Here is a 25313-nt window from a genome sequence, read left to right on the forward strand (position 1 = left end):
CTGCACATTTTATTAGTTTGACTTGTATATATCTGTGAAATCATCCCCATAGTCAAAATAATCAGCATGCCTATCATTCCCATAAGTTTTATTTCCTCATGCATGCCTCTTTGTAATTTCTCCCTGCCCACTCTGTCCTCTGTCACCAAGCAACTGATCTTCTGGCACTATAAATTATTTTATATTTTTAAGAATTTTATATAAGGGAATCATATGTTATATGTATTTTTCTTCCAGCAGAATTAGTTTGAGATTCATCCATGTTGTTTCTTGTATCAGTAGTTCCTTCCTTTATTGCTGAGTAGTATTCTGGTGTGGGGATATAGCACAATTTGCTTTTTCATTTACCTTCCTCTATTGGCTACTACAAACGAGGCTACTGTGAATATTTGTATACAAGTCTTTGTATGAGCATATGCTTTCATTTTTCTTGTGTAAATACTTAGAAGTGGAATGGCTATATAGTAGGTGTATGTTTAGCTTTTAAGAAGCTGAACTATTTCTCAAAGTGGCTGTACCATTTTACATTTTCACCAACAGTATATGAGAGTTCCAGTGTCTCCACATCCTTGTCAACACTTGATATAGCCAGTCTTTTACATTTTAGCCATTCTAATAAAGGTGTGTAGTAGCATCTCTTTATGGTTTTAATTTTCATTTCTCTAATGACTAATAATTTTGACCATCCTTTTATGTGCTTATTTGTCATTCATAAATCTTCTTTGGTGAAGTATCTATTCAAATCTTTGTCCATTTTTTATTGGGTTGTTTTCTTATAATTGAGAGTTTTTTTGAGGGTTTGTTTTGTTTTGTTTTGTTTTGTTTCATTTAGCAGCTTTTACTATCCCACAATTTCTGTGGGTCAGGAGTCTAGGTGTAGCTTTCTTGGGTCCTCTGCTACAGGATCTCATCTGAAAGCTAACAGTAACATTGTTGCTCAGGGCTGCACTCTCATCTTAAGGTTTGACTGGGGAAGGATCCACTTCTAAGCTCGCATGATTGTTGGTAGAATTCAAGCCTTGTGGGATATTGGACTGAGGGTCTCAGTTCCTTGCTGTCAGTTGGCGATTACCCTCAGTTCCTGCCACATGGGCCTCTCCAATGGGCAGCTCACAACATGGCAGCTTACTTTCTGAAAGCCGGCAAAGAAGAGTTTATGTTTACCAGTTTATTATAATTACAGAGGATACACATGAACAGCCAGATTGAAGAGATGGATAGTGGTAAGGCATGTGGGCAGGGGATCAGAGCGTCCATGCCCTCTCGAGGCATGCTACCTTCTAGGAACCTCCACAAGGTCAGCAATCTGGAAGCTTTGAGAGTTCTTTATGTATTCTAGATACAAATCCTTTCTTAAATATATGATTTAAAAAATATTTTCTCCCAGTCTGTTGCTTGTCTTTTAATCTCCTTATAAGTGTTTTTCAAAAGGCAGAAATTCTTAATTTGATGAAGTCCAATTTATCAGCTTTTTCTTTTATGGATTGTGCTTTTGTTGTTCTAAGAAACACAGGTTCATGCCTGTAATCCCAGCACTTTGGGAGTTGAGGCAGGAGGATCACTTGAGCCCAGCCTGGGCAACATAGTTGAGACTCTGTCTCTATAAAAAACCAAAAAGATAAATATTTGCCTAACTCAGGATCACAAAGATTTTCTCATAATGTTTTCTTCTAAAAGTTTTATAGTTTTAGTTTCTACATTTAGGTCTGTGATCCATTTTGAGTTAATTTTTGTACATGGTGAAATGTATGCATCAAAGTTAATTTTATACAGATGGATATCCAGTATTGTATGATATTCAGTGCTGTGTTTTCATCCAATAGCTTTTAAAGGAAGAATTAAAGCAAAGCAAAGTTAAAAAGGTCATACCAGGCTTTCAGTTTGCTTTGTGTTATCTTTGACTTTCTTAGGTTGTACATTTTGCTGGAACTTCTTAGAACAGTATTCTGTGATTGAACTTCTTTAACCTCAAATTTCCAGTCTTTATACTTACCCAATGAAGTGTTATTTATATACTCTTTGGAAACATAACATATACTGTAGACAATTATAGCAAAAGTATTGCCAAACCAAAATTCTGGAGACTAGACAAGATAAATATATAATATGTGCCTGTATAGACCACAGTACTAGGAAATACACACAGAAATAAATGAAACTAAACTAAAGTTCTTGTAAGAACTATCTGATACTTATCTAATCTATTAGTGGTTTGTTTTCCTTAATTTAATTAAAAAATAGCTTCAGAATCAGAACCTAGAATGAATCTTTTAAAAATATATGTATTATGTATACACATTCATACATACACATATTCTATGCATTGAGTAAAGAACAGAAAAATTGCACAGGGTATAATTTATCCTGTAGCATTGTGCAGTCTTATTCAGAAGTAAGAAGACAAGTTTTTCCACTTAGCTGTGAGTCATTACTTTTCAGTTTAGTGGAGAAAATAACTTTTGGGGGCTGATGCAGCATTTTTTATAGACAATCATGTAACTTGGGCTTTGGAGTGAGATAAATCTGGGTTTTAACTAGCGTTTTCAACTGCTTAGAAACTTAAAGACTAGGGAAATATTTTTCAGAGCCTCAGTGTCTTTATCTCTATGTAGTAATATTAATAGTTGTCTCTTCTTGGGTTGTTGAGATGTTTAAATGAAATAATAAATCAAGTACTGGCACAGTATTTAACACATAATAGATATTCATATATGTTTATTTCTCTATCATCAGGGGATTGACCTTGGAAGCATATGGCTACAGTATGAAAAACCCATAAATGGGGGGAATAAAAGACAGAAGTGTTTGTTTTCATTAGATTTAGCACAATCATCGATGATCCCTCCCCTCCCCCAACTCCCCAGAAAGATTCATTTTAATGCTATTATTTTCCTTATCATCCACCAACAGACAAAAAGTTAGCATGTTTAGGAAGAGTATTAAAACTGCAGAATTTTACAACAGTAGCATTCATTACATTATTATCCATTATCTAACTGGGTTTATGAAGGCTTGATTTAGATAATTTAGACCTATGCTTTTTCTGTTTGGGGGGAAGAGAATCAGAAATTTGAAAGGAATGGTTCTTCCAAACAGAAAGATAGCTAGAATCTCCTTCAATAGTATATAATCTCGTCTAAAAGTGATTTTGGAGTTCTTTTAAATATTTCCTGTATTGATGCTAATTCAATGTTCATTTCACATGATATCTACAGAAACTAGAGACTTACATTACAATCAGAAAACTGAGTAACAGGAGGCACTAAGGTTTTTTGCTGTTTTTAGGTTTTATTCTAATTGATTACATCACATTCATTTGCATGGAGTTAGTGACATCAGCTGATAATTGGAAAGAAACCAGTCTTTAATCTCACCTTTTCATATTGATATTAGACAGGAGCCACATGACTGATATGTCATAAGTTCCTTCAGAAAATATAATAAACATTATTTTCACTTGTAGCATAAAGCCATCCTTTATTGTTTTCTTACAAGTATTAAAACATACACATAATCATATAGATTTTAAAAAATTACATCAGCATAGGTTTTGTAATTGTTAATAGATGTAATTGCACAAGGTTGTAATTCATTGTTTCTCATTTTGAGATGAAGCCTTTTATCTGAGATTTTTCTATATAATAGGAGTCCACAGGTTATTAAGAAGATAAAAACTTAATAATCTGAATAGTTGAATTCTACTCTGATGAAGCAACTTCACTTTAGGCCTGAAGCTTTTGGGTCACCTTTTTTTTTTTTTTTTTCAGACAAGGTCTCACTCTGTGTCCTGGCTAAAGTGCAGTGGCGTCATCATAAATAGCTCACTGCAACCTCAAACTCCTGGGCTGAAGCTATTCTCCTGCCTCAGCCTCCGAAGTAGCTGGGACTATAGGCGCATGCCACTGTGCCTGGTTAATTTTTTTTCTATTTTTAGTAGAGACGGTGTCTCACTCTTGCTCAGACTGGTCTCAGACTCCTGAGCTCAAGCTATCGTTGCGCCTCAGCCTCCCGGAGTGGTAGGATTACAGGCATGAGCCACCATGCCCAGTTTAGGTCAGGTTTTTACTTATAAGTTTATCTTGCTTATTTTTTAGTAAAATATGTGAGTATATATAATACCCTATCATAAAGAAAGAAATGGTCAACAGAATTTCTGTGCATATATGATTGTAGGTTATTTGTAAGCTATTATCCTCCTAGGATCATTTTTACCAATTTTGTATTCAGCAAGAGTGAGACCCTGTCTCTACTAAGAATAGAAAGAAATTATCTGGCCAACTAAAACTACATATACAAAAAATTAGCTGGGCATGGTGGCGCATGCCTGTAGTCCCAGCTACTCAGGAGGCTGAGGCAGTAGGATTGCTTGAGCCCAGGAGTTTGAGGTTGCTGTGAGCTAGGCTGACGCCACGGCATTCACTCTAGCCCGGGCAACAGAGTGAGACTCTGTCTCAAAAAAAAAAAAAAAAAAAAAGAATTGACTGTTTTAAAAATCTATAATCAGTTTATTTGTATTTATTTTTTTAAATTCAGGATATTATGGGGGTACAAACATTTTGGTTACATGTAATATGTTTCCCTCACCCAAGCCAGGGCTACAAGCATGTCCTTCCCCTCTACAGTGCGCTCCGCTTCCATTAGTTGTGGGTTTACCTTCCCCCCATAAGAATCGATGTTATTATCCAAAAAACTTTATTATACTAAGTTGTGACTATCTATTTGAATAATTGCCTTACTTTTATAATTTTTTTTGGAAAATCTCTTCCAACTGTGGAGCTGTCCTCCAAGAATTATTATTTAATCAATAAATTTAATCAATTCCACTGTCATTCATTCATGACAAATAAATATCCTGTATATTTTGCCATTATGTTCCTGGCTGTTTTCACTGCAAAGAATCCTGCAATGAACAAAACAAGCCTTTGCTCTTCCAGAGCTTACATTCTAGAGACAGACGCTAAACAAATATACAAATAAATATGTAATAGAATATCAATTTGTGATAAGTGTTGAGAAGGAAAATCAGAGTAAGAGGGCAGAGAGTAATTTTAATTGAACATTGAGAAATTATATTTTTTCAGTTTGAAGCATATAAATGCTTCAGCTTGTCTTTTAAATTTGCTTTTGACTATTTCTGTTGCTGGTGAAAATTATTTAAAGAAATTAGGAACTCATTGTAAATATTTTATACACTGATCTAAAAATCTAACTCCAACTAGTGAATTTAGCATTTACAAATAGAGGTGTCTATAGAGGAATAAAATCTTCAGTTAACCACTACTTTACTTTTAGCAGTAAAGCCTGCAGCTCATGAAATTTGTAATTCTGGAGTGGTTTCAGCTTGCACCAGCCCCTGGGCAGCCTGTTGATACAGCACTGAGTTACAGATTATTATTCAGCTGTAGAAGTTTTTATGCTTAGGCATTTTCTTACATCTTCCTCTCTCAGTTGAAATCTTGTATTTTTGCCAAATAAAACAAATCCCATACTAATAAGAAGCTATAAATAAACAGTAGGAGTATGAGTCAGAGCCAGCATCACTCTCATTCCTTGTGTGTACCCTCTCTAGTCCTCCCTAATATATTCCTTTTGCACAAACATGTAGTACTGCACAACTACTGTTCTACAGATGAACTCGTTATTTAATTAAGGGCTATTTTTTAGAGCTAAGTAATACTGTGACTAGTAGAATTCTGGCATATTACCAGCGTCAAAAGCAGAATGTGAAACTGTTTGCTGTTGATGGAAGAAAAAAGAAATGTATTTCCCACTTTCCTTGTAGAAAACCCTAAAGACTTCAGCCTAGAAGACTGCTTGAGACAGAGTCTCACTCTGTTGCCCAGGCTAGAGTGCCACGGCATCAGCCTGGCTCACAGCAACCTCAAACTCTTGGGCTCAAGTGATCCTCCTGCCTCAGCCTCCTGAGTACCTGGGACTACAGGTGCACACCACCATGCCTGGCTTATTTTTTCTATTTTTAGTAGAGATTGGGTCTCACTCTTATTTAGGCTGGTCTCGAACTCCTGACCTCAAGCAATCCTCCCATCTCAGCCTCCCAGAGGGCTAGGATTACAGGTGTGAGCCACCATGCCTGGCCCAGAATGGACTTTTATATGATGTAGCATAATTCAGCAATTCTGAGGGGGGAAAGGAAAAAGACAAGCTGCTTGAAAGTCCCATCTCTTCTGCTAATCAGGTTCTATCTGATAAAATTTTATCCTGTTTTGCTTCTTTATTTGTTCATTTAGTAAATGTTCATTGAACATTTACTGTTACCAGGCACTGTGCTACCATAGAATATATAAAAATGAATATGCTAAAATCCTTGTTCTCAAAGAATTTATTATGGTGGAGAAAGGTGACTTGTAAATCCAAAATTACACACTGTGATAGGAATTATTAATATATTAATATAAAAGAGACATCATGCAGAATACTCTGAAATTGCAAATGCAACTACTGATATGTTTGAGGCATTTGCTGTCCTAGATGTTTTACAGAAGTTATTTCATTTAATCCCTTCAATAGCTTTATGAGGTAGATATTATTATACTAGTTTACTTGTGCCAGGAGCACTAACTTCATTGAGGAAGGAAGAGGTGGTATCTGGGGTTTTTCAGAAAACAATTCTTGAGTTGATTGTAGAAGGATGAGTAGGGTAGAGAGTGGGAGGAAGATGAGGCAGTGTGGCATTTCACACAGAGAGAGGTGAATATGTAAGCACAGAGGAGGAGGGAGAGAAGTGTTGTTGGAATGCAGAGTAGGTTCTGAGAAATAAAAGATGGCAGGATCCAGATCATGAAGGAACTTGTGGGCCATGCTTAAAGAGTTTGTTTCTTAACCTGTAGAAAACAGAAATGTGATCAGACTTGCATTTCAGGAAGATAACTCTGTAATTGTTTATACACAGCATTTAGAAGAGGGTTTTTACTTTTAAAGGAAGAAACTCTCTTCCAACATTGGCTTATGTTTATTAAATACTTAAAAATAAATTGTACCACTCCCACTGCTTCACTGGACCAGCCTTTAAAAAAAAAAAAGATAATAAAACTAAATTGTAGAAACACCTTACACAGTCATGTATCACTTAACAATGGGGATGCATGTGTTTCGAGAAATGCATTGTTAGGCAATTCATCATTGTGCAAACATCATAGAGTGTACTTAAACCTAGATGGAATTTATATATATATATATATATATATATATATATATATATATATACACACCCACACACATACACTTTCATATGGAAAATAAAATTTCCCAGCAATATTTCTGAATAGCATTCATTTCCACACTTGGTCTGCAATGCCAATATCAAGTGCCATATTTCAGGTTTCTATATATGCTCCATTATAATCTTATGGGACTACTGTCATATATGTGGTCCATCGTTGACAGAAATGTCATCATGCAATGCATGATTATACTTCTAGTTTTACAAAATGAAGCACAGAGAGTTGTCATAACATAGTCAGTGTCACACAGCTAGTAGGCAGCAAAACCAGGATTTGAATATGGTATGGTAGACTAACTTTGTAGCCTTAACCACAGTGCTATATTGCCACTCCTCTTCATTTTTAGGCATGCATGCACACATTAGATTTGGAAACAGTTCTGGAGACATTGAATTGGCAATGTCTACAATTGATAGGACACTGTAGCAAGTACCTCTGCATTGTTTGTTTCTGTGTCCTTACATGTAGTAGTCTAGGAAAGAGTCAAGGAAGGGGAATTGGTATATTTGTCAACCTAGGAATTGGCTCTGGTAGGGTTCTTAATAACTACATTATAAATGAAGCATTTTATGATACTCATTAGACGTTATTCATAAGTGGTAAATGAAGCCATTGGGCTAGATAACTTATGACCCATTGCAACCCAGACATGAAGAATTTTATAAAGGGGATAAATATTACCACCCACCAGAGCCTTAAGATTATCTAGATTTAGCCCCATTGATTATATTTCTCCTAACATTTATAGACAAAGGAATCAATGATAAAAAATATATTTTGAAGGATTAAATCCCAATCCATATCTCAAGGTTATATTTATATCCAATAGTTTATACAACAGTTGCTTAGAATAGTTCTGTAAGTGGAATTCAGACATAGGACCACAGAATGCCTTCTTCACAGAGCACAGTTTCAGAGTTGGAGGATATATAAAGGATAAATCAATCCGTAAATCTGTAGGTATTCCTAAAAGAAGAGTGGTGTGTCAGTTATTGGCACCAGTACATGATGAACCCTGCTAGGCTGTGGAGGAAAGAGAAACTGACCTGAACAAGACCACACTCTCCACAGCTTTCCCTGGCATTCCTCCTCCTGTTAGCATGGAGAATTAATTTCATGGGTCAAATCAAGGCATGCAAGTGCATTAAATAATTAAAAAAATAAACAATTGCTGATTGCTGATGGCTGATGAGGGAAGAGAAAAGTTAGGAGCTGTTGTTTTCCTATCAACCATTACTTTTGTTAACAAGAACAGGAAACATTATGAATAAGTAAAACTCTGACATCATACCAGAAAAAAGAACAGCTGAATCCCCTAAAGGATTTTATATTCTATCATCAGACAACTAAAGTAAATAATTCCTTGTAAATGGCTGCATTAATCAGTGTCATAATGTAAGTAAAAACTTCCTCACTTCTTTAAAAAAGCAACTAGAAATATTTACTTTTTGAAAATAGAGTAACCATTTTTTAAACTCTATATACCACTGAAGATGCTTTGGCTGTAAAAGGGAATTTCCATAATAATTCCCTTGTAATCTTTTATAGCCAAAGTTATGAAGAAAATCAAGATTTGGGAAAAATTGTGGTCATGTTGTAAGATTTGATTTTCCTTTTCTGTTTGACAGCCTTATCTAAATTCCCCTAGCTTGAATGTAAACAGAATGTGTAAAAATGTATGTATTTCTAATTCACCTCTTGCGGGAGGTTTAATGTAAGTATAAATAGAAATTCTTTCCCTAAGCAAAAAACAAAACAAAACAAAAAAACCCATAGTGTTGTATCACGCCATTTCCCATCTGTCCACATCCAAAACTATCACCAAGTCATGTTAATTTTGCTTTCTAAAGCTCTCTTGATGCTTCTCTTCAACCCCATCACCACTGCCTTAAATGAGGCATATTTTTTCTTTTGGATTATGGCAGCAGTCTCTCTTCCTTTAGTCTCTTCTTCAAATCTACCTCTACGTTTTATGTCATCCATCATGTATTTTTCTGTGCCTATATGCTTTGACTGGCTTTTATTAAATCCAAGTTCCTTAAGCATGGCAAACAGGGGCCTGTCTCTATGAGCTAGTCCTTGCTTATTTCTCCTGCCTCATTTCCTGACACTTTCCCTTATACCCTGAGATTCCAATTTACTAGTTGTAGTTCCCTATACCTCCCCCACATATTATAACCACATAAATACACACCCATATATTTATCTCCACTGCATCCTTTATCACACTCCTGTAAGACTGGAAGCAATCTGAACACAGAAACCATTTTTGAATTTCCAACTCCTAAATGGTGCTGAACACACTTGACTTGAGCACATTGCTACTTTGTTAGTATAGGTATCTTACTGTGACACATTTGTAGTCCAAGCTATGATGCATTCCCCAAATTCCCCATCAGGACTAAAGGATTATTTCCCAACAGCTGGAAGTCCTGTTGCCATACAGCCCTCTTCAGGAATTGCCTTGTCCCCATATCAAATCAACTCTGAAGGGCCTTTCCCAGTTTCCCATGGGGTCAGCTGAGGCCTTGAGATTGCATCAAAGTTAAGCTTCTCTCTCTGCTCCCGCTTCCCTTCTACAGGTGTTTATCTCAAAAACACTCCCTTAATAAACTTCCTGTAAGCAAACTCTGAGTCTGCTTGCTGGGGAACCCAACCTATAACAAGTTTGTCTTGTTGACACTTTTCCCTTAGTTCTAGATCATGTGAAGTTATGGTTACCTAAAATCTTACTAATTCAAAATTATTGCATTAGATGTGTATTGAAAACCTGCTCCATGCCAGGTTTTGTGCCAGATGCAGAAGAAACAAATTAAGACTTGGCTTCTGCTCTGAAGGAGTTTACAGTCTGAGGTGACAGTTACATATGAAACTAACTGTACTATAGCATCTTTAGAATAATCTTTTTGAAGTAAACTTCAATAATTTTAGTATCAAAGTCAAAGGCATGGACTTTACTCTGTGGTGTTACCAAGAACAAAAGGAAAATATTTCAGGGGAAGGAAAACGAATATAAATATGTTGGCTGAAAGTTTAGAAGATTACAGAATTTGTCTTTATAATGCCAGAAACCTTTAGGGGGAAGGTAGTTCTTTCACTTTTTATTTTGAAATAATTTCAAGCTTACAGAAAAGTTAAAAGAATAATACTGAACTCCTATATACCCTTTATGCAGATTTATCAATTTTTAATATTTTCCTCATTCTCTTTCTTCACAAACACACACAAATTTTCAGAACCATCTGAGAATAAGTTAAATACTATATCATGTCACTTTATTCCTTTGTAGTGTCTATTTCCTAAAAACAAGGATATTCACCTCTGTGACCACAATACAGTTAGCAAATTCAGGAAACTTAACTTTGATCTTTAATCTAGAGTCTAGATTCAGATTTTTTCTAATTATCCCAAAAAAGGTGAGTTTAGGAAGAGTCATATAACTTAACATTTGTAATTTAAACTAAAACTTGTATTAAGTAAGCCATAGAAGATCTCAGAAGTTTGCTGACTTGATTAAAATACCACAGTGAAGTGTACCACTTCTGATTTTCTAAGGGAAAAGCATGGATAGGCCCAGGTTACCCAAAAAGGTGTGATTTACTGCTTCCCCAGAAGTGAGTCTTGCTCTGGAAAGCCCATTTGGTGAGGTTCCTTTCAAAAGAGATTGCGTATTTTTGATCCAGGGATTGTAGACTTCGTTGAGCGCCCATGTGAAGTATAACCGACTTGTCATTGCCAGGTCTTCACAATGCTTATGTTAAATGACGTTCTTTGGAACTGTCGGACTGGTAGGTAGGAGAGGGGCGGCTCTGGGAACTACATCCGGCTGAGTCTCCTGAAAACACGTGGTCCCCAGACGCCTGGCTGCTTGCACTAGGCGTCTTCAGAAGGGTGTGGTCGGCGCTGTGCGCGGGCCGCTCGAACCCCCCTGGGACGCCATTTCCGGGGGGTCTATTGGGAGTTGGTGGCCACGGTGAGGCCCACGCACAAGCCTGCCAAGGAGAGAGAAATCCAAGCCTTGTCCGTCCCAACGTTCACCGCCCCTGGAGACCATGGCTTCCCCACTGAAGCTAGAACAGGACGTGCAGGGGAAAGTAGATTCGTTTCGAGCCCGTATCGCACAGGAGGCCGAAGATCTGGTGTCTACCTTCTTCCCTCAGAAGCTGTTGGAGCTGGATAGCCGAGTCCAGGAGCTCCGCCTGCAGGATCTGTCCAGAATCCGTTCGGTGCCAGCCCCAGGGCCCCCTTCCGCGCCACACACCGTGGGGGATGGGCCCAACCGGGACCCGCCGCCTCTGCAGACCCAGTCCTCGGTCAAGGTACCAGCAAGGCAGGGCAGCGAGGGACAGCTTCTGCGGAGCAACTGGAGCTAATTGAGCGGGTAAAACCTGAGATTGAGCTGCTGAGAGAGAAATGCAACACAGTGCGGATGTGGGTGCAGCTGCTCATCCCGAAGGTGGAAGATGGCAACAACTTCGGAGTGTCTATCCAGGAAGACACTGTGGACCAGCTGTGGACCGTGGAGAGCACAGCGGCCTCCTATCTATGTCGCTTCTCCACCTACTACAACACCCGGGCCAAGTTGGTATCCAAGATAGTGAAGTACCCCCAAGTGGAAGATTATCGCCGCACCATAGCAGAGGTCGACGAAAACGAGTACCTGAGTGTGCGCCAGATCCTGCTGCATGTACGGAACCAGTATGCTACCTTGCATGATGTAATCCTCAAAAACATCGAGAAGATTAAGACCCCTCGGAGCACCAACACTGACAACCTATACTGAAGACCTTCCTCCACCCCACTTTCCATTAGGAGTTGGCCGGGCTGTTTAAGCAGCTAGAAGGCTGATTATTAATGACTATACAGGTGATGAAACAACTGGACATGTGCATTACTGTTTAGTTAGAATTTCATACAGCTTATCTTCATACTGAATCCTCCTTTGGTGTAATTTTTATTTGATTTTCCTTTCATGGGAAAAATGGGGACAAACCATCTGGTGGCATATGTTAAGGTTGGCCAAGGAGAAAGGACTGCCATTTTTAATAGCAGCTTTGTAGATGAATGTTGGCCAAGATTTCTTCATTATGGCATTGGTGACATTGAATGGTTTCAGGGGTTACTTAAAAACTAAAGTTAAAAAAAAGTTAAATGAAGCTTTTCCTAAGGTTCTGCTATGTGTTACTTTGTTCAAACCTCAAAAATGCTCCTTTTACACCATCATCTCTTTTTTTTTTGCGAAGGAATTTAAAGGCATGTGTTGAGGTCATTGTATGCCTCCAATTTAGCAGATCGAAATAAAACTTGGTTGTAACACTTTATGATGACCTAAGTGTGCTTCTCTGAACTTTACTTTTTGGATGTGTAGGGTTTTCCTCCTTCTCTTCCTCAGTTGGACTCATATCCTTGATATTTTTTAACTCTGATGTGTAAGAAATATGAGCATGTAAGTAAAAGATTTTAATTCTTCTAAAGAAATGGATGTCTACTTCCATTAGAATGAAGAGGAATCTGTGAAAATGACTTCCTTCATAACGTTCTACCATCTCCACATCATCCAGTTTCCTTTTGCACATAGTTTAGAATTTCTTCTGTGTATCCATTTATCTCATAAGTCCCTGCTATATCCATCAAGCTTAAGATCACATTTACTTTTTTTTCCCAATTAGTTGATTTTCCTCTCCCTTTCCCTTTTGTCTCTTAAGTTATTTTTCATAGGCACTCATTTGAGTTTCCCTCTCGCATAATGAGTCATTCCTTAAAGATGCTAAAATGTGTCTTTGGGTTCTTTTCCTACCTCATTGAGGGGAAACCATTGTCTTCTCAACAGTAAACTATACTGTTGGTATTTTCAAAGTTCAGCTTTACCAGATTTCTGCAGGCAAGGTAAATTATTTTACTGTGATGAGTCTATTCTAACCTATGTAGATTTAAAAAAATTATAAACTGGTTTAGTGGACACTTTATCTTCAAAGTAAACTCCTGAAAAATAACAAGGTAAAACAAGTTTATTCTTTTGTTGAACTTCTGAAAAGCCTAAGTCTTTCAAATCTGCTCTTAAAAAGCCCTGTAATCCCAGCACTTTGGGAGGCTGAGGCAGGAGGATTGCTTGAGGCCAGGAGTTCAAATCCAGCCTGGGCAACATAGTGAGAACCCATCTCTACAAAAATTTCTAAGAATATTAGCTGGGCATGATGGTGCACATCTGTAGTCCCAGCTACTTGGGAGGCTGAGGATGGAGGATTACTTGGAGCCTAGGAGTTCAAGGTTACAGTGAGCTATGATCATGCCACTGCACTCAAAACGGCAACAACAACAAAATATATTGAGTAATAGACATCCGCCCCCCCCCAACAGGAATTCTCTTTATTTCCTTTGTAAGGTGTTTTATCTGATTCAGAAAAGTGCCAGGAACCCTATATCCCAAATGCCCATTTGACAGGCATTTAATTGCACACAACCATAATGGGCTATGTAAGGGAAGAACAAATGTTGCTTAATTTTTTGACCAACGTTAATCATCTAAGGTTTAAAACATCTGTTTCCATGTATGTAATATAATCATCATCTTGTTCCTTTTACTCTTAAATTGGAAAACCCTATACCAGATAGAAATAAATCTTCTGTAATCCCAGGCATTCCTTTTATTAAGAAAATATGCATGTCATTTGTAGTTAAAGATTTCTGGTATTTGCATTTTTCTCCCTTTTCTGACACTTTATCAAACTAAATTGGTGCTGGAATACTTTTATAAAGTCCCTACTTCTGCAAAAATTAATCCCTATGTGATTTTTCCCTTTCTTGAAAATGGTTGGAAAAGCTTTTATAATAATAAACTCACTTTAGGAACTGGTGTTAAAACATGTTATCCAATATGAGTCATTTGCTGCTTATTAGTACTGGAGACTTAAAGCCCCTTTTTTGTTTCTCTTAAAAAGCTAAATTGAGAGTGTGTTTGTATGTGTGTTTTGTTTTTAAGAAATGGTTTTCAAAACTTATTTTGAGGCCAGGCATGGTGGCTCATGCCTGTAATCCTGGAGGATAGCTTGAGGCCAGTAGTTCAAGACGAGCCTGAGCAAAAGCGAAACCACATCTCTACAAAAAATAGAAAAAATTAGACAGGTGTGGTAGCGCATCCCTGTAGTCCCAGCTACTTGGGAGGCTGAAGCAAGGAGAATCGCTTGAGCCCAGGAGTTTGAGGTTGCAGTGAGCTATCATGATGCCACTGCACTGCACTCTCGCCTGGGTGACAGAGTGAGACTGTCTCAAAAAGGAAAAAAAAAGAAGACTTATTTTGGAATTAAATAATTTTAGTTTGAAATTCTTTTTGTAATTCATGAAAGCCACTAAAATTTGATTGGAAACTGAGATTAGTAGATCTGGTTTTTAGAACTGAGTGACATGACTTTCTTAAACCACATAAATGATGGAGAAGAGTCTTAATTTTAAAGTGCTTCTTAAATTTTAAGCTTCTTAAACTTTTTAAAATTACTGAATTATTTGTAAATTCTTTTTCGGTTGTTGGAGGCAACAATTATTTTGTTGTCTTTATGAGGTTTACACAAATTTTTATAGAATTCTCACCAAATGTTCCCAACCATTGATAGTTAACTATGTAATAAATTTAAAATGCTTTTTATTTCAAAAGGACTATCTCCATGCTGAGAAATTTAATTTGAAAAATAAGAGAGAAATGACCCATAGTTTACTAGCCCAACAAATTATTGAAATTTATGTGTGTTTCACTTATTTTAAAGAATACATATATGTTTTTAAATCATTGCAAGATAGCATATGCATACTTTTGTAAAGTACAAGCATTTATGCTTAAATCTTGTCTAATATTCTAATTTCATCTGACTGATATCCCCAGAATCAGATAGTTATAGGTAAACTCCCATTCATTCTGTCTTACAAGGATTTACAAGACTCTGTTCCGTAACTGTGAAAATGATATTTGTCTGAGGCAGGAATTTTTATTAGAGTGTAGAAAATAGAGATCAAGTAGCCAGGAGGACATGTGCTTAGATTAGGATTTTACTCTGTTTTTAAATTGGGGCTTTGTAATGGCTTTAGCAATGTATCTGTGATCATTTTGTTATTAAGTGCTTATCCCTCCCCCAAAACATTTAATTACCTCTATAAAATATGTACAAGAAAGCAGTCATGTTGTCTTATTCTGAGTAGATGAATTGTTCCTGCTTACATGATTTGGTATGAGTGGGAGGGAATCTTAACTTCCTCTGTCAACATTTAAACATTTCTGAAAGATGCTATTGTGCATTGACATCAGGACATTTTAAAAAAAACTTTACTGATCTTTTTGAAAAAGCAAAGGACCCAGTCAGTTACAAAAACAGGTGCTGGACCACCCCTGTTCTCTGCATTATAAAACTATACTTCTAACATAGCTCCATATTAGATGATTATACATTTGTGTATATTTTTTTTCTTTGCTTGGTTTATTTTGATGAGTCTTCAAATTCCTTAAGGTCAACAGCAGAATTTTATCAGTGAAGGTTAGTGATCCCAGTCACTCAAATTTAAAATGTTTCACTAGTAAATTGAACTTAATGAATTCTCTCACATAGAGAACGTCAAGTGTTATTTTTAGTTACTGGTGAAAAGCTAGGAGGAATAGATGAACAGGAATAGAACATATAATAAGTAGAATTACGTTCCTTTCACAATTTAGCCATTTATTTTAGCTTTATTATTTAATCTCATTTTTATGAAGTTTTACAACAGTATTTTGGAAATACTATTTGCTTCAAATAATATTGCTTTTAAAGTGTAGAACATTTTGAAATTCTTGAATGTATAGTTTCCACTTCAGATTTTTGAAATTTAGAGGTATCCATTCACCCCCTTATTTTACAGATGAAGAAATTTGACCCAGGGAGTTATATAGCATCACACAATTCATTTATGACAAAGCAAGGTCTAGAAGTCAAATCATCTCCCATTTCAGGCTAGTACCCTTTTTACTGTACTTTACTACTTTTTTATTACCAGTAAATGAAATTACACTAGAAAGGAGTTCTTTCAGAAGTATTCAACAGATTAACATAACACCCCCTCCAAGTAGTGTGTCATTTTATTTTGCAAAATTTAAGCGAAGTTGAAATGTTTCCAAATCAGAATAGACTGTAATATTTTTACTTGAAGATTATGTACAGAAACCAAAGATATAATATTTCAATTTATATTTTAAATGTATTAATAACTGTATTCTGTTCATTTAAAAATGTCCCTTATTAAACATAGCCCAGGAGTGTCAGTACTCCCAGTTCCCTATCCATCTGGGTAGAAGTTATTCTGTACTATCAGCAAGGCCATCTGTTTTGGAGATTGGGCTTGGGCTATTAGAGCATTTGGAGATAGGTGAAGTGCAGTAGAAGAGTCTGTTTATTACACTTTCAATACATGGGTTTAAAATATCCTACTGACCAACTGCCCCGCCTTCCAACCTTTACCTCCAAAGAACTGCTAAGTGGATTTGTCATGGCTGCTGCTCCTAAATAATCTGTAGAATAAAAGGGAGACAGGAGAGGAGCTGTAGTTTTCTGTTAGGGAGGAAACCTGAAAGGGTCATTTTCCAAAATAAATTTATCTTCTAGAGCTGCACTGTTCAGTATAGTAGCCACTAGTCTTGAAATAGTCCTAATTGAGATGTGCTATAAGTGTAAAATACACACTAGATTTTGAAGACTTAGTATGAAGAAAAAACAGTAAAATATTTCAGTAATTTTTGTGTTCATTACTTGTTGAATGACAATACTTTGAATATATTGCATTAAATAAAGTAGATTATTAAAATTAATCTCACCTGTTTCTTTTTACTTTTTTATTATATGTACTAGAAATTTTAAAGTTACATGTGTGGCTTGCATATATGATTCACAGTATCTTTCTATTAAACAGCACTGCTCTAGAGCTAAGATTGAGCCAAAACCTCCTCTAGTGGTGTATTATGTAACTGTGGTATTCCGTTAAGTATAGACTTTGACTCCTAGTAGACTTTTTATTGATTTGTCATCTGGTTCATAATGTACAATTCAGCAAAAGTCGTTCAGAGAGAGGCAAAATTTTGTGAGCCAAGCAGTCTCAGAGTCCAGCTTGGTCTTGGAACTTAGAATGAATGCTTAAAGGAGTGGATAGCTAGCATGCCTCTTAAGCATGCTTTCTAAATATCATATCCAGGCTTTCCGTGAGAGCTAGAGTACTAGTATTCTGTATTGCTAATTCAGGGCTGTTCTGTATGCTTTAGAAGCCAAGTAGGGAGTAGGTTTGACATCTTATTATGAAAATTGAGACATTTCCTTAGTGTTTTTATCTGGATGGAAGAATAATGTAATGTATCTCTGGTGCCTGAGAGTACCTGCAGGCAGGCAGGCAGGCTCGCTCTTCTTCAAGGATTAGTGTTTGAACACTCGATGAAATCCCCATGATTCCATTGAATTCCCATAATACTGATGTGTAGTACTTACAGTATTCTTTGTATTGTTTTTATGTATATCCTCACTAAGTAAGTTTCTTGAGAAGAGTGAGGGGTTTTTATTCACCCTTTTATTTTAATCCCTTATGGTGTTTTGTATATAATTTATAGTGTTTCAAATTAAATTGAACTAAACCAAACTGGATAAAACTAAAGAAAATTGTCTCTCATTTTTCTTATAAAACATGTGGTAATTGAGGCATTTTGTTCCAACCTAGCATATATGTGAATAAGTGTACTCAGGAATATGTAACAATGTTGAGAGACATCTAAAAATCTGATTGAGAATTAAACAAAGGCCGGCTAAGTTTTTATACCATTTTCTGGCTTCTAATTAAACATTTTTTCATATTACAATAATATAAATATTTTAAAGTACTCCAGGCAATTCTCCTTCAATATTCTCCTTCAATATTCCCAGTGATGTCATTAAGCCTATACACCCTGCAACAGCTGCAAGTTATTCCAGACATGTGTACTGAATCCTCATGCTGTACAAGCCCATTTGAAATCATCTCTTTCACTCCATTAACAGCTTCAGTAATTCTCTATTACTTTTCTAACCAAGAGTTAGGGAGAAATAAGTCTAGTATATCAAAGCATGAAGAATCTTGAAAACTGCTTTTCAAAACAGATTCTCTATGATCATGAACATAATGATTTGTTTACTTTTCCAGATTTCTTTGTTTAAAAAGTTAGTTTCTCAAATACTTAAAAGTTAGTTTGTTAAATACTTTAAAAAAATTCCTTTAAGTTTATTAAGTCTTATTTGGTAGTAAATACAAAGACAAAACATTCCAGGTAAAAATTATTTATCATTTTTATGGAGATTACAAATGTTTCCTTTGTATGGAGACTACAAAAGAAAAATTTTATAAAATTTTGTAATGAATATTTTGTAAATAAAGGTACATTTAGCTACAATTTCCCATTTTCCCTATGTATAGCAACTTTTGGGACACCCTGTAATGAATTCAACACTCTACTACCTTATTCCTCTGTATCTTACAAATTGGTGAAAATTTTTCTCTGCTATTTTTCTCCATTTTATTCTCTGGGACAAGCACAGAATTATTGGACCCATTGCCTATATATTCCACAGCTTAGTACCCGTTCAGAACAGAAGAAACTTGACAGACTACAGCAGGTCCTTGAAAAATGTTTTGTTTAACATCATTGCATTATAACATTGATGAAGAAAAAAATCAATTTCCAACTGGGGTTACTGTCTGTGTGGAGTTTGCACATTCTCCTCCTATCTGGGTTTTCTCTGGTTTCTTCCCACATCCCAAAGTGCTTCATGTTAGTGAATTGGCATGTTTAAATGGTCCCAGTCTGAGTGAGTGTGAGTCTGTTTGTGAGTGGTCCTGTGATGGGGTGGCATTCTGTCCATGGTTGGTTCCCACCTGATGCCCTGAGCTTCCAGAACAGACTTCAGCCACTCACAACCCTGAACTGGAATAATTGGGTGGGAAAATGAATGAATGGATGAATACAAATGATTGTTATATAAAAATTTTTACAGTATATGGTCATACAAATGCACAATAATAAATGATGTGGTATCAAAGTACTCAGCAAGCCTGCCATATTTATGATTGTTTTTGAACTATGTGGTGGGAGGAGATACTCCTTATAATTTTTGCTTTGCAAACATTTATTCCTTGAGTTTACCCCACCATTGCTACCATCACCATCACTTACCAAAAATTGGGTAAATAGTTATCTTACTTATTTTTATTAATCCTTCTTAAATGTATGTATAGCTCACATTTATTTCATTGTTTAATATTAGAATTGTTTTGGGTCTTCATTTAGAAGTTTTGGTAATGTTTTTGTGACCAGAAATATGCTGTAGGAACTTAACTCTTGTTTATATCAATTAGCCTACAGTAAAACTGATTTTGTTATACATCATTTTGCTTAAAGAACCTATTGAGGACGTGAGGAGTAGTACTCAACTTTTGCTTATAAGTTAATTAACAGATGACATGAAAAGAGACCTCCTCGAAAACCATTTTTGTGAGCTTGTTGAGCTGGGGGTTAACATTCTCAGTTAGAAGCTAATAAGAAGCCAGTTATTATAGTTTATTAAAAGTATCTCCTTAACGTCAGAGTACGTGCTAAATGTTTGCTTTGCATGTATACACATAGTGACATAAACTTTTGCATTAGCTGAGACATGCTCATTCTGTAAATGCTTTGAGCAAAACTAATGATCTTCAGCTACACAAGAACATTTTAAAATTTGACATTTGAAATTGAAAATTAAAGAATAAGGTATGAAACTGAAAAAGAAAAACTTTGGTAAAAGAAGCTATGGGAATTATAGTCAGAAAGAAACATATTACTCATTTTTTTTTAGTTCTTCCATTCTACCTCAGAAATCATTTAAATTTATTTAAAAAGGTCAAATTTAAAAGTTCTGCCTAGAAAATAAATTTGAGATTCTTCACAGTAATGCTATGTTTGATCTCTTAATTTGAACATTTTAAACATGTGTTTATACAAAAGGCCTATTGGTATTCCTTTTTGTGAATTAATGCCAGAATATAGTTATTCCTTCATTTATATCATTTAGTCTCTTTGAAACTTCACTAATTTCTAAATTAACTATAATTTGCTCTGAAATTAGTTCTGAAATTTTTAGCTACACTGTCAGATTAATGGCTGATGTGATTTACTTTTCTAGATACGATCTTGATCTCAATAATATCAAGAAGCAGCATTATTTCATTATACCATCAAATTGTACCAGTCCATTGATGTATTGATCTGTTATTTCATTGAAGTGTATATGAAGCACTTTCTGTACATGTTCTTGGGCTCACAATTAGTATGTACTAACCTATGTTTGAGAATACTTTTGGTGTATAGTCTTAGTAACATTATTATTGATGTTTAATACAAAATGACAGTGGACAGCCCACTGTCACCCACACTCACTCATATGGTCTTCTGTCTTGTTAACCAACAAACATTATTCTTGCCTATTATGAAACATGTTTTCCTGTTTGTCATACATATGAAATATTTGTACATACTTATGTGAAGTAATTTTTAAAGACAGTCTTGAACAGAGGAAAGTAAAAGTCATTGGAAATCAAGCAGGGGGTGGGGGAAAGAAGGGAAGGGCAAACAGCTACCTTATGGGTATAATGAACACTATTCGGGGATGGGCACATTTATAGCCCTGACTTAAGCTATGTATCAAAAACATCTGTACCCCCTTAATATTTTGAAATTAAAATATTGTAAAGTAAAAAGAAATTATAAAGATAGTCTTGAATGACCAGGATGTATTCTTTATTTCAATATTTTATCCCCAGCATACTTAAGTATGTCTTAGTTGAGCCATAAACTGTGTTTATATTCACAGTTTTGGCAATACTAATGTTTGTAGCAAACAGCATCTGTTGTTTTTAGATTTGAATTTTTGGATTATTTATAAATAGCAAAGATATATACTCACCTGAGGTTTGGTAGTTTAAAACTACAATAATTTTAACTTACTATTTTATATTGGAGTGATTTTTATTCTCTATAAAAGTTTTATACTCTGAGAGTTGTTAATAGGTCATACTTTGGTCATTCTTTGATCTTCTCATAGTAGAATCATATATTTATTATATCTTTGTTAACAGAGAAAATCATTTGAACAATTCTTTTCATAAAACAAGCTGTATCCTGGGAGCCATGAAATAATTGATTCAAAGATTTATAAGACAATTTCTACTACTCCTGGCTTGAAACATATAAGAATAATTACTATATAAGATTATCTATCTATTGCCTATACCTGTTTTGATTTTAACATGTGACTCCATTAGAATTGTTCATGAAAATGCATTTAGGGTCTGATCAATGATGAAATAATTATTTATATTGATGTAACATAAAATTACCTTAACTCACCTTCATTTATAATCATCCCTAGATCTTACTTTTTTATAATAACCTGTTTGTCACTGTATGAAGTAAAGGGTATGAAGATTATCTCTGAATATAATTGTCTCGGTATATTGAGCATCCTGATCTTACATGATTTAGAGTGATGCTAAAGATTGTGTATGCTTCCTAATCACACACCAAAGAAAGCAGAAACACACAAGGAAGAGAGTAGAAATTTTGTGTTATGAGCAAGTATGACTTGATAGATAATTATGTTTGTTAAGTTGTTGTATGCTGATTTCCTTTTCTTTAGGAACATCCCAGAAACCTACCCAGGCAGTGGGCAGGGTCCAGCACTATTAGCAATTTGATCAACTGGCTTTCATGAGTGAATTCTGTTTTTCACTTTGAAGGTCTTGACATTTTTCTTGGTGATTTTAGAAACATTTATTTTGAGTTGCAGGTTGTTGGTTTATTGGAATAAAATTGTTGTTGATAGAGCTCTAAATCCCAACTAGGCTTGAGTTTTTTTTTTTTTTTTTTTGAATGGGGGTAAGGGCTACTGATCTCTGAGGTCTCTTCATACTCTATGATTCTGTGCTTTTGCCTATTATAATTTCTATCATATATTAGTTGATTTTTTTCTTACAGCAGACCTATATGAAAATCCCCTATATGACATTGAGACTTGAGATTTTGGGTGGGAAGGGAGATGATCATAAAGCCTTCAAAGGTAAAGAATGCATGAGCTAGAGTCATATAAGGTGAAAAGGTATTCCCACCCAAAACAAAGGCATTCCAGACACAGGTAACTTCACTGAAAAGTTAAGTATACACTGAGTGAAAGAAAGGGAATAAAGAAAATCACTTGATTTTATTAGAATTCAGAGAGTGTTGTACAATATAAGGTTGAATAAGTTGGGATCAGATTTTTAGCTTATTGACTATCGACTCTTAGTTCTACATATATTCTATATTATATTGTGTTTTTAATGTCACAGATATAGCAAGAGTTGGGAAATACAAAAACTTTAGGAAATTTTTACACTGATTTGGATAGTTTTTTTTTTTTACGTTTTAGAAAGCACCAGTTTGGAATCCTTGCTTAATAATTGTGGGTATGTTGAAACAAAGAAAAGGTTAGGATTAGTCAATTGAATATCTTCACCACCCTTTGTTATCTAGCATTCACCTCCTAGATACTTTCCTTTGTGGGTTTTTTTGAATAGTACCTATTGGTTTTCCTATTTGATAGACTTTAGTTCTTCATTTTAGTTTATCACTGAACTTTATAATTAGCCTAATACTCCAGTTGGCTATTTCACATTGTCATTTACTTCTGATCAGACAAACAAACTGTTCTCTCTACTCACAATTACTCAGCACAACACTTCACCTCTAATCACCACAATGTGCATGTGGGGATTTTTCCCCACATACCAACGAAATAATTCTCTAGCAGATACCGACTGGGTGTCCTGCAATTTAGTTCAACTGTGACAATGTCTACCTGGAGTTAGTGTCAGATCCCACAGGTTGAGGGCTCAGTCCCACAAGACTGCCCCAAACTTGAGATACCAATTATAAGCCCCAGGTTATAAAACCTGTGCTTCTGACTGGCTGTAAATTAGGGGTTCCCTCTACCCCCCTCATTGGGTTTAATTAATTGGCTAGAGCAGGTTGCAGAACTCAAAGGAATATTTACTTACATTTACCCATTTATTAGAAAGGACATTACAAAGGATACAGATGAACAGCCAGATGAAAGACACACATAGGGCAAGATATGTAGAAAGGGGCATGGAACTTCCTTGCCTTCTCTGGGAGCACCGTCGTCTGGGCACCTCCACATGCATTCAGCTCTCTGGAAGCTCTCTGAACCCCATGGTTCAGGGATTTTTATGGAGGCCTCATTACATAGGCATGATCAATTATTGACTCCATTTTCAGCCCCTCTTCCCTCTCCAGAGAATGTGAGGTGGGAGTGAAAGCTCCAAGCTCATAAACATGGCTTAGTATTTCTGGTGACCAGCTCCCATCCAGGAGTCCACCAAGATATGCTTCTATCACCCAAGAAATTCCAAGGGATTTAGGAGCTCTGTGTCAGATGCTCCCATAGCTCAGGAAATTACAAGGGTTTTAGGAACTCTGTGCCAGGGACTGGGGCAGACAAACAAATGTAGATATAGATATATCTTATTATCTCACATCATTCTATACTTTTTTAAAAATTAATAGTTCTATATTGGTAAGTGATTTTTTCATGATCTTCTGTGAATGTCAGAGCTCACAAGTCTAAGAACATACCTATAGCCAAGACTTCTTGATAAGTCTAAGAACATACCTATAGCCATATTTCCCAATAAAAGATTTAGGTTGTTAAAAGAGCAAAGATCAAAAATTTAGAGAAATTCCCCCCCAAAAAAACCTTCTAGAATAAGGAGCATTACCTTTGTATAATATCTTGCTAAGAGCCTCTCATCTATTCAGAATTTTTGTTTATAAGGAGCACACTTTTATGTGACCTGGCATTCCAGTGCAGGACTTAGTACATGTTATTTCTTCCGGCCTTCACCATTAATCAGTTACTCATATCATTACTTGTGTAGCTGTCATATTGGAGAGTGATCTCCAGCTTAGATTCCTTGCACATTGTTTTGGAAGTTTCCATAGGTAAGTGTTTGGCAGTATCTTAAAGTGATGGCTTCTATTTCTTAGAGGCATTAGCTTAACTATCTGGACTCTGATGAGGAAGTAAATGATTTCCAATTAGTATGATTGCCACCATTCGTACTCCTTATATTACTGTTTCTGATGAGGAGTGTATTTGTAAATTTTCTCCTTTTAGACTATCTTATGCATGTGTGTTGTGTTATGTTGTGTTGTTGCCGTCAGCTAAGGAAGTTTGTAAGAAATGAATTTGCCTAGACATAAAAACTTAAGCATCTGGAAATGAGTGTACTTCATGTTCTGCTGACTTAAGGTCTCTAACAATAAGAAGAAAGATTCACCCATTCATTTATTCATTTTAAAAAAGTTTCAATGTGCCATTATTTGCCCAGTATATTTTAGGGCTATGGATACAAAAATTTCAAACTTGTTATCTTTTGGAAGTCATCTTTGTAGATCAGCCCTAAATTTCCTTTGTTTCTAGTATATCTCATTGTAATATGAATACAGATTGGTAATAGCATTTGTTTTGGTAGAATTTAAGATGTGTTGGAAAAAGAGTGCACTTAATTGTGAGCAAGACTATAAAGATTAGAAAAGAGTTTTTCTAAAGGATGTGAGTGAGTAATAACCATGATGATAGAGTAAGCCACAAACTGACCAGAGTAGCTGTTAGTCATTTCTATTCAGTCATGTCTGGATGTTAGAAAACAACAATCTGAAATGAAATGGTCATTAACTGGGAGAATCAACTGTTCCGTATCAAATGCTTTGCTAAAGATTTCTCACTGTTTCACTGTAAATAAAATTTAGCCACTCAGGGACATTGTGGCTATAAGTGAATCCTTCTGCTTAAAAGAAATAGGCCGGGCGGAGTGGCTCACGCCTGTAATCCTAGCACTGTGGGAGGCTAAGGCGGGTGGATTGCTCGAGGTCAGGAGTTCAAGACCAGCCTCAGCAAGAGCGAGACCCCATCTCTACTAAAAATAGAAAGAAATTATCTGGCCAACTAA

General features: G+C 35.8%; 2 protein-coding genes across 2 annotated transcripts in view; both read left to right on the plus strand.

The window, feature by feature from the left end:
* The window catches only part of ATF6 (activating transcription factor 6), a 193348-nt gene that overhangs the window by 96230 nt on the left and 71805 nt on the right, over positions 1 to 25313 (plus strand). The gene's annotated exons all lie outside the window — the stretch shown is intronic.
* LOC123634138 lies at positions 9616 to 12550 on the plus strand. Its single transcript, XM_045545462.1, has 3 exons — positions 9616 to 9756; positions 11034 to 11261; positions 11422 to 12550. The coding sequence occupies exons 1-3, from the start codon at positions 9616 to 9618 to the stop codon at positions 12022 to 12024; spliced, it is 972 nt and encodes a 323-aa protein (XP_045401418.1). The 3' UTR covers positions 12025 to 12550.

Source organism: Lemur catta, chromosome 3 (assembly GCF_020740605.2).
Source record: "Lemur catta isolate mLemCat1 chromosome 3, mLemCat1.pri, whole genome shotgun sequence".
NCBI lineage: Eukaryota > Metazoa > Chordata > Mammalia > Primates > Lemuridae > Lemur > Lemur catta.

Coding starts and splice junctions, on each gene's coding strand:
- LOC123634138 (XM_045545462.1), top strand. CDS start 9,616: ATGCATTCCCCAAATTCCCCATCAGGACTAAAGGATTATTTCCCAACA. Junction 9,757..11,033: donor CTTTCCCAGTTTCCCATGGG/GTCAGCTGAGGC, acceptor TCGGACTGGTAG/GTAGGAGAGGGGCGGCTCTG. Junction 11,262..11,421: donor GAGAGAGAAATCCAAGCCTT/GTCCGTCCCAAC, acceptor GGAGCTGGATAG/CCGAGTCCAGGAGCTCCGCC.